Here is a 9,895-nt window from a genome sequence, read left to right on the forward strand (position 1 = left end):
TTATGTAGGAAATTCAGCTTATGTGGTTTCGCTTTGGCCACATAGATATCGAATATCGATATAATTGATATCGCAGCAAAAGTAACGATATGAAAATTATATCAACAGTAATGCAACATCCCAACAACCTACACAAGAATTTGCCATACTACATATCATCTCAGAAGGCGTTGAAAATGTTATCAAGCACTAGTATGTCACTTTTCCGAGGATTTTGTCGACAAATATTAACTAGAAACTGTTCTGCGGCAGCGGTAGTTGCATCGGAGTCTGGAACCATGTCTAGAGTACATGATGCCCAACAGGCACTAGCGTTAAAGGAAAACTGTATTTTGGTGGATAAGGATGATAACGCCATCGGCGCCAGCAGTAAAGCTGATTGCCACCGCGTGAATCGTGAAACTGGCGAGGTCAAATTGCATCGTGCTTTCAGTGTCTTTCTGTTTAATTCGAAAGGAGAGATGCTTGTGCAGCGACGATCTGTGCACAAGGTACTTTCTTTGAGTTAATTGATTTTGTTCTTTAATCAAATTTTTTCATTTTGTAGATTACATTTCCCGACACTTACACAAATGCATGTTGCAGTCATCCATTATATGACATTGAATCGGAAAGGGAAGAGCCTAATGCGATTGGCGTACGGAGAGCAGCGCAACGACGACTCAACTATGAGCTTGGCATACCAATGTCACAAATTAAGCCAGAAAACTTTCACTTTTTGACGCGCATACATTATCAAAACACTGGAGATGGCGAGTGGGGCGAGCACGAAGTCGATTATATACTGTTCCTGCAGAAGGACGTTGATCTTCATCCAAATGAGAATGAAGTGAGTGAAGTGCGTTTCATTAAACGAAATGAAATTGACACCGCTGTAAACAAATTTGAGGCACCATTGACACCTTGGTTTAGGTTAATCTTAAAGCATAAACTCAAAGAGTGGTGGGATAACTTACATCAATTAGAGAGATTTGAAGAAGACAAAACTATATATCGCTTCTCTTAAGCTATGATGCAATAACAATTGAGCATGCTCATAAGCAAAGGAGGAAATAACCTTTTATTAGCGAATGGAACAAGGGAATTACACCAAAGAAATTTTCAACGGCACTTTGACCGAAAGGGGTTTTGTTTTGTTATTTTGGTATAAGAAATGGGATTCACTTGTAGAATTTATAAAATCAGTCATTTTCAATTTTTTTTCTGCTTTATTTTCGCTTTTTTTTTTTGGTTTATTTATGGTTGTAAGCATACATTTGTATATGTTTATTGGTATGTATATAAATAACAATAAAATATAGTAATGTAAAATGATCACATTTACTGTGTTAAGCTAGCCACTAACGTATGATATGTTCGCGCAAATTTGCGAAATTTCACAAAATGTTGGACGTTAGTGGCTGGCTTAATCATGCACATTACTTTTGTCTTACAGGCTATTCATACAGCTAGTGTTTTATGTATGCATGTATGTTATTAGTTGGCGAAGCACAATAAACATTTCGCAACACAACAAGAAATAACGAACAAAATGAATAATAAATATTTACAAGTTTTGGCGTAAAAAATCTTATGAAATAGTAAAACAAATAAATGAGAAACTATAATCAAATCAGCTGCAGCTTGACTTGGTTTTTCTATTTATTTAAAACTTCAAAGCACTTTGAATTGAATGCGTAATTTACGTCGTTCAATAGCTTTAAATGAACGTTTTGGTCCGGGCGCAAATTTGTCATGTCAGTGGTATTAAATATGTATGTATAACTTTCCTCTATTAAAGGTTATTTGCAGTGCTCAGCACTCAGTAGGACCGCATAGGCGTAATATAATGGAAGCATTTGCCCATATTTTGTTATATAAAAAAACGTATGTTTTGAATGCAAAAACGAGTTTTTTCTTTTTAATGAAAATACTCCATGGGACGAAATGAGATATTTTCATTTACTTTTTAAAGTACATACATAGCTTTTTCTTCACACACAGGTTTTAGGAGAGACGGGGACAAGCTCCATACGCGGCATCACAATAGGTTATGAGCCTAAGTATGTCCCACAGGACAACCGCTTCAACCTAACCTAACCTAGCTATTTCTTCTATCTTTGGATCAACATCCACATCCTGTTTCTAGTCTAGTCCATTATGCCACTTTATAATGTGTACTTTTTTTAGTAATTATTCTAGGATATCTAGGATAGATTGTATGTAGTTGCAACTAACACTAAGGCGATTCGAATATTTGTATTCGAATCGTTCAATTGAATCAATATGAGTATATTACAGATTGGCATGCGCTTTAAAAACACGTCGTTGTTAGTATTTATGTATATATATATATGTATATAACAAATAGTAAGTGTCGATTTCGTAAAATATTTTCTGTTTAAGGATTTTTTTAAATCGTTTGTATAGTATTTGTCGATTTTCACACTTGATTTAAGGCACTTTGAAAGTCTTGTAGTTCATAGTGTATGTATATAGGAATTCACGTAAGACACTATATTACCACATAAAAAAAATTTGGCACTTTCATTTTGAATTCCTCTCTATGCATTCACTCCTTATTTTATGATTGAAAAGCATGTGCTTTAAGTGTTATTTGGTCGCACTAAGCAATTCTATGACAGTCTACAAAAGTAAAATCACAGCCATTGATTTTTAGGATAGCCCAAAGAGCTTCAATGCATTGAATGCGGTGGCTAGAGCTACTTCATCTGGTGTTTTCTTCATAAAAGCAGCTATCATTTCCACTATGGCGGGCAAACTACAAGGCTCGTTACGCTGAAAAGTGCAGTACCTGGAAGTAATACAATTTTTCAAAAGTGCAAACAAATTTATGCATTTATGTGCTAAAGAATTTGTCTGCTGCACCCACCTATGTAAGTATAATAGCGAACGTTCTGTAATTCCAGTCTTAACATGTTGCGGCAGCTTAGAAGCTCTTGTATTTGGGTACATAAACGGCGAGTCCGTTTCGACCAGCAGTCTATCGATCGGAAGAGTTCCATTTTCTAAGAGTTTGCGTACTCCACTATCCGATTTGTCCTAAAATACATAAGCATGCGTAATGGTAATATATTAATTTTTTTTTACTATGTATATGTTTTCAATGGGCTCTACCTTGCATAAATAACCAGTTAAACTAATATAGAATCTTCTATTCAGATATTTGACTGCTTCGTCGGCCGTTCCCATGAATCCACGTATGATCACAGGCGGCAAATTCTCAAACCTGCAAGCACATTTATGTACATATTCTTGGTAAATTTTCAGGTATGTTTTTATATAAAACTTACTTATCCAGTATGTCGAGAACATTCTGTTGCGCGGAACGTTCATGTATAAGCAGTGATTTGTTTAAATTACAAGCTAAATGCAACTGCTTTTCAAAAATCTCCTTTTGTGCCTCAGGGTCGGAGAAGTCCCGTTGATAATCTAAGCCACAGGGGCCAATAGCGACGCATTCCTGCGAAGCCGCAATATGTTCGAACTCGAACCAAGTGTTTGGTTCCTCAATGATCGATTTGGAGTCGTGTGGATGGATGCCAGCAGTCGAATAAATTATATCGGGATAAATGCGTGATAAACGGAGCGCTTCTTTGCTAGATTTCACTGAAGTACCTGGAACCATAATTTTCTGAACACCTGTCAGAATATTAGAAAAAAAAAATTAATAAAAGAATAAAAATTTAGTTGTACATAAATATAACACTGCCTGTGACATCAGGGAAAATCACACCACGCCTAGATACGATTTAGCTGTAGCAACTTTGACTTCACTCAGGTCAGGTTATACATTTGCACAAAAATAATTATTTATTTGAATGTATGCGCATAATAATGGGTGTGAGAGCATTTTCGTGCGTATGCACATAGATATGAGTGTGAATAGTCATAATAAGACAAGGCGTTGTCACATCCTTATCTAAGAATATCGAAAAAAAATTTCATCAAAGTACTATTGTGTCTTCAATTTTATGCGCATACACATGAAGTACATAAATTATATACACTTGTGCTCATATAAATAAGTTACGCTATAGTGCATAACTAAATTTGACAAAAGTGCGTATTTGATTAAGAGACAAGAGGAAAAAGTTGAAAAATTAAAGTAATAAGATTTGTAAACAACTTATTTCTGAGTTTTTCTAATTCAAGTTGATCAATAAACTTTTAAGAGTAAAGCAATTCATTCAAAAAGATTTCCTTCTCATATAATTATTGTAAGTAATCTGAAAAAATAAAAAAAAAGTTTTAAAACAACATTATTTGTATTTTTCTCTATACTTTGTACTGCTGATATTTTATTTTAAGCCCCTTATAACTTCCACACATAGCTTACACATAGAGTAAACCAGTTATTGGCACTGTTCGGCAAATTATGGCAATTTGCAAAATCCTTTGTACATGAATCCAGTTATTTTGCCTTGAATTTGTAGCACCAGAACTCACACCATAATTGATGAGCTACCCTGTTTAGTGTACTTGGGATTTAATTCTTGCAGTGGGCATCTCACGTAGGGTATCCCAGTTTGAAAATATAATGGCAAAAAACCAATTTACGGTTTTCAAATGGGGCGACCCAATTATGAGAGCGCAGACGTATTGATCTTCCGCGGAACACTCACTTTACCACAAAACTTAGAAAATAGTAAAGCCTATGCGTGCAGTATTGCTATTAAAACAATGAGGCCGTTATGTCAAATATGTTACTTTAGATTTTTTCAATTTTTACTTCCTAGCGACTTAATTTTATGAGCACAAGTGTAGGTATATTGCCCTTTGTTATATTGGCATCTATCTTACCCGCATCTTTTGCTCGTTGTATTACTGATTCCAAGTCGCGACTATATTTTTTGTTTGTCAGATTAGCGCCTGCATCTATCACAATGAGATTTTCGAAGCAATGCTTCATATCTACTAAATCTATATCCACACCGACGTCCAAGCCTCCGCTAGTGCCTACTGGGATCATTACACCAGCGCCAGCGCTACTGTTGCCGGAAGAGGCTGCACCAGCTAAAGATTGAGCCATATCGTAGTTGCTTGGTTATTTGCTTAATTTCGGCAATTTGAAGAAATAGTTTTTGTTATCTGTATGTTGAGTGTGGCCTGCACGATTATTTATGACGAAAATAGGGATGACGAAATAACAATACCAATACACAGAAATCTTGCAAATGTAAATAGTGAACGTTGTTGACGGGAGTCTAGCCGTAATTGCCACGTTATTGATATAAAGATCAAAATTACAACGCAAAGTCAAGCACCTTTAAAGCGTTAGTTTTGTATAAAACAAAAAATTAAAATGTTTTAGAAATTTTCCACGACTGCTGGCAGCTGGCGGTAAAGAAAATTAGTAAAATACTAGAATTACAGTGTTGCCGCTAAGCTGGGAAATATTTTAATAGTTGGAAAACTCGAAAATAGAATACACAGGGTGTAGTGAAAACGAAAAATATTCGAAATATTAATGTTGTTTTCTCGAGAATGATAGAATGCAGATTGTGCCCTCCTTGCGTCGTAAGAGCCCATTAATAAACAATCAAAAGGAAGGGGAATTACTTATTTGTGGAGAAGAAGAGTAGGTGAAAGCAAGGAAAACAACCAAACACAAGAAATTGTACGAACACACACATACTTTCTGCCACGGCGTCTTCCACATAAAAACGTAACCGAACTGCGTTTGGAGGCACTTCGATTTTATTAGTTTGTTGTATTTTAAATCTCACAATATTACCAAGCTATTCACTGAATTTTCACAATGCATGCAATTGCTCCTTCTTTTGTTTGTTTTGTATTGCAAAGGGAGCTGACGTCAGACTTGTCAAAATCGCGAAAAATAAAACAACTGTTTTTTAAAGATGCCACTTAAGGTACCAATTCGCCTTGACGCAATATGGTAGAATACCATAGCGAGGCGAATTGAGTGTCCAAGGTGGCGCCATTAAAAACAGTTACTTTATTTTTCGCGATTTTGACAAGTCTGACGTCAGCTCCCTTTGCAATACAAAACAAACAAAAGGAGGGCGCCGTGGCCAGAAAGTGTGTCTATGTGCCTATAATTTCTTGTGTTTGGTTGTTTCCCTTGCTTTCGCTACTCTCCTTCTTCACAAACGAGTAATTCCCCTTACTTTTGTTTGTTTATTCATGGACTCTTACGACACAGTGAATTTGGAAGGCGCAATCTATTCCTCTATCATTCTTGATACCACGTCTTCCGAATTCAATGCCACGTCATCGCTTACGAGTATTCAAACAAAAAGAATGGAAATCAGTTGTTTATGTAGAGGAAGAGTAAGCGAAAGCTAGTCCTAATTATATTCATATACACACAGCGTGACGGCAAAAAACTGCTGATAGTTCGCAACTAATAGAGGAAAAAATAATTCAGAAAGTTACTCATTTTCCTGCTGTTCCCCTTTTTTGGACAAGAGCATTCCTCGTTATTTAACGACACTTGAGCACGAAGAAAAAAAAAAAACAATAAAGCAAAGTTATTGAATTTATGTATTTATTCAAGTTATGCACATAAATCTTTTTCCTCGAACGTACACATGTTTCTCCATGATTCCTATCTTTTGCGACGAACATTCTTCCTCTAATTCTTTAGGGTGCTCAAAAACTACTCCTTTATTTAGCGTTTGGCCCGACGGAAGGAGTAGCACTATGCCCTGGAAACAGTTAAAAAAACTTGATTTTAGAGAAACTTTGTTTGAGTCTCGGAAGCACCATTTCTTTCATTTACCTATACTTGGTCCTTCATAATATTTTGGCACAAAAAAAAAAAACATTTTTTGTGGCGATAGCAATGTGATGCCGTTTTGCAAAATTTTATCACATTCCCAAGATATCAGGCATAATATTTTAATGCTGTAAATTGAATGTGGAGGATGGTTCCATGTGTAGAAGTCCACGCAAGTGGGGAAAGTTATTGATCGCCATTCACTTGGGAGTGGCCAGGACGATTCTTCTACATATGGTTCAAGCAGCTCACAACGTCCGGGATTAGCCCACATATCCTCTGGTTAGCTTCCGAACACCCGTTCGGGAGTGAGCTAACGTGAGAAGGCGAAGCATCTCAGGATAGCTGGTTGTGCGCTGGGTTTGGGACCCGCCACTTAAAAATCCCCCCCAATGAAAAGATTAAAAAAGCCTCGGATGAGAACTGCCTTTACTGATGACGACCCCTGCAAACGAAATAAGGAATATGATTTGAGGGCATGCACCTGGAATGTCCGGTCCCTTAATGGGGAAGGTGCCTCTGCCCGGCTGGTTGATGTCCCCGTGAGAGTAAAGGCTGACATCACTGCCATCCAAGAGATGCGATGGACGGGGCAAGGTAAGAAAACCATAGGACCTTGCGACGTCTACTACAGCTGCCATGTAAAGGAGCGCAAATTCGGTGTCGGATTTGTTGTGGGAGAGAGACTTCGTCGCCAAGTACTGTCGTTCACTCCGGTGGACGAGCGTCTCGCAATAATCCGCATCAAAGCGCGATTTTTTAACATCTCGCTAATTTGCGCCCACGCCCCGACGGAAGAGAAGGACGATGCGACCAAAGATTCGTTCTATGAGCGCTGCCCCCGTCACGACATAAAAATCGTGCTTGGCGACTTCAACGCCAGGGTGAGCAAGGAGGGAATTTTTGGTCCCACAGTCGGAAAATTCAGCCTGCACAACGAAACATCCGGTAACGGACAGAGGCTGATCGACTTCGCCGGGGCCCGAAACATGGTAGTCTGCAGCACCAGATTCCAGCATAAAAAGATACACCAAGCTACCTGGCTGTCTCCTGATCGAAAAACGCGAAACCAGATCGATCATGTTGTGATAGATGGAAGACACGCTTCTAGTGTATTAGATGTACGTACTATCTATCGACTCGGATCATTACCTTGTTGCAGCCAATCTGCGCACCCGCCTCTGTGCAGCAAAAAACGTACATCTACCTACGCAAAGAATGTTCGACATCGAAAAGCTGCAATCACAACAGACAGCCAGAAGATTCGCCACTCGACTCTCACTCCTGGTCTCCGAAAGCACTGCCCAACAAATCGGCATGCGCGAGCAATGGAGCAACATTTCTCGTTCCCTACGTACCGCCGCCGAAGAAGAAATCGGATTCCGGCGAGCCCGAAAAAACAATTGGTACGACGAGGAATGTCATGCTGCCGCAGAAAGAAAAGATGCCGCATATAGAGCCACGCTGCGATCGGGCGCAACGCGAGCCATGTGGGATCGCTACAGAGAGCTGAAAAAGGAAGAGAGACGTGTTATCCGACAGAAGAAACGAGAGGCCGAAATACGTGAGTGCGAGGAGCTTGAGATGCTGGCCAATAGGAACAACGCCCGAAAATTCTACCAGAAAGTTCGGCGGCTTACAGAAGGTTTTAAGACCGGGGCGTTTTCCTGTAAGAACAAAGACGGCGATCTGGTGACGGACGTACAGAGCAATCTTAAATTATGGAGGGAACACTTCTCGAATCTGTTAAACAGTGACAGCTGCGCATGTCATAGAGAATGTGAAGATCCCGATACCCCAATCGATGACGACGGAATTGTAGTTCCGTTACCCGACCATGACGAGGTGAGAATAGCAATATCACGGCTAAAGAACAACAAAGCCGCGGGCGCCGACGGACTGCCGTCTGAGCTATTCAAACATGGCGGCGAGGAGCTGGTAAGGTGCATGCATCATCTCCTATGCAAAATATGGTCGGATGAAAGCATGCCTGCCGATTGGAATTTAAGTGTGCTCTGCCCAATCCATAAGAAGGGCGATCTTGCAATTTGTGCCAATTACCGCGGGATTAGTCTTCTAAATATCGCCTATAAGGTTCTAGGGAGCGTATTGTGTGAAAGGCTGAAGCCCACCGTCAACCAACTGATTGGACCTTATCAGTGTGGCTTCAGACCTGGAAAGTCTACCATCGACTAAATATTCACAATACGCCAAATCTTGGAAAAGACCCACGAAAGGAGAATCGACACACACCATCTTTTCGTCGACTTCAAAGCTGCATTCGACAGTACGGAAAGGAGTTACTTGTATGCCGCGATGTCTGAATTTGGTATTCCCGCAAAACTAATACGGCTATGTAAGATGACGTTGCTCAACACCAGCAGCGCCGTCAGAATTGGGAAGGACCTCTCCGAGCCGTTTGATACCAAACGAGGTTTCAGACAGGGTGACTCACTGTCGTGTGACTTCTTTAACCTGATGTTGGAGAGCATCGTACGAGCCGCAGAACTTAATCGCTCACGCACAATATTTTATAAGAGCGTAGAATTGTTGCTGTATGCCGATGATATTGACATCATTGGTCTTAACAACCGCGCTGTTAGTTCTGCCTTCTCCAAACTGGATAACGAGGCAAAGTGAATGGGTTTGGTGGTGAACGAGGACAAAACGAAGTACCTCCTGTCTTCAAACAAACAGTCGGCGCACTCACGTATCGGCACCCACGTCACTGTAGACAGTTATAATTTCGAGATTGTAAAAGACTTCGTTTATTTAGGAACCAGCATTAACACCGATAACAATGTCAGCCTTGAAATCTAACGTAGAATCTCTCTTGCCAACAAGTGCTGCTTTGGACTAAGTAGGCAATTGAGAATAAAGTCCTCTCTCGACGAAATAAACTAACACTCTACAAGACTCTCATTATGCCCGTCCTAACGTATGGCGCAGATGCTTGGACGATGACATCATCCGATGAAGCGACGCTTGGAGTGTTCGACAGAAAGATTCTGCGTAAGATTTTTGGATCTTTGCACGTTGGCAACGGCGAATATCGCAGACGATGGAACGATGAGCTGTATGAGCTTTACGACGACATAGACATAGCGCAGCGAATAAAGATCCAGCGGCTTCGTTGGCTGGGTCATGTCGTCC

General features: G+C 39.8%; 2 protein-coding genes across 2 annotated transcripts; one reads left to right on the plus strand and one right to left on the minus strand.

Annotated features, from left to right (window-relative positions):
- Positions 1-74: 74 nt before the first annotated feature.
- Positions 75-1,314, plus strand: LOC128855407 (isopentenyl-diphosphate Delta-isomerase 1). The gene is made up of 2 exons (XM_054090276.1): positions 75-491; positions 548-1,314. Exons 1-2 carry the CDS (start codon positions 90-92, stop codon positions 1,004-1,006), a joined length of 861 nt encoding a protein of 286 aa, XP_053946251.1. The 5' UTR covers positions 75-89; the 3' UTR covers positions 1,007-1,314.
- LOC128855405 (3'-5' ssDNA/RNA exonuclease TatD) lies at positions 1,208-5,371 on the minus strand. The gene is made up of 5 exons (XM_054090275.1): positions 4,804-5,371; positions 3,294-3,642; positions 3,118-3,229; positions 2,873-3,042; positions 1,208-2,794 (listed from the first exon to the last, which is right to left on the minus strand). The coding sequence occupies exons 1-5, from the start codon at positions 5,030-5,032 to the stop codon at positions 2,656-2,658; spliced, it is 999 nt and encodes a 332-aa protein (XP_053946250.1). The 5' UTR covers positions 5,033-5,371; the 3' UTR covers positions 1,208-2,655.
- Positions 5,372-9,895: the final 4,524 nt, after the last annotated feature.

This window comes from Anastrepha ludens, chromosome 2 (assembly GCF_028408465.1).
Source record: "Anastrepha ludens isolate Willacy chromosome 2, idAnaLude1.1, whole genome shotgun sequence".
In the NCBI taxonomy this organism is placed as follows: Eukaryota; Metazoa; Arthropoda; class Insecta; order Diptera; family Tephritidae; genus Anastrepha; species Anastrepha ludens.

Coding starts and splice junctions, on each gene's coding strand:
- LOC128855405 (XM_054090275.1), bottom strand. CDS start 5,032: ATGGCTCAATCTTTAGCTGGTGCAGCCTCTTCCGGCAACAGTAGCGCT. Junction 3,643..4,803: donor ACAACGAGCAAAAGATGCGG/GTAAGATAGATG, acceptor ATATTCTGACAG/GTGTTCAGAAAATTATGGTT. Junction 3,230..3,293: donor GTTCTCGACATACTGGATAA/GTAAGTTTTATA, acceptor ATGTGCTTGCAG/GTTTGAGAATTTGCCGCCTG.
- LOC128855407 (XM_054090276.1), top strand. CDS start 90: ATGAAAATTATATCAACAGTAATGCAACATCCCAACAACCTACACAAG. Junction 492..547: donor AGCGACGATCTGTGCACAAG/GTACTTTCTTTG, acceptor TTCATTTTGTAG/ATTACATTTCCCGACACTTA.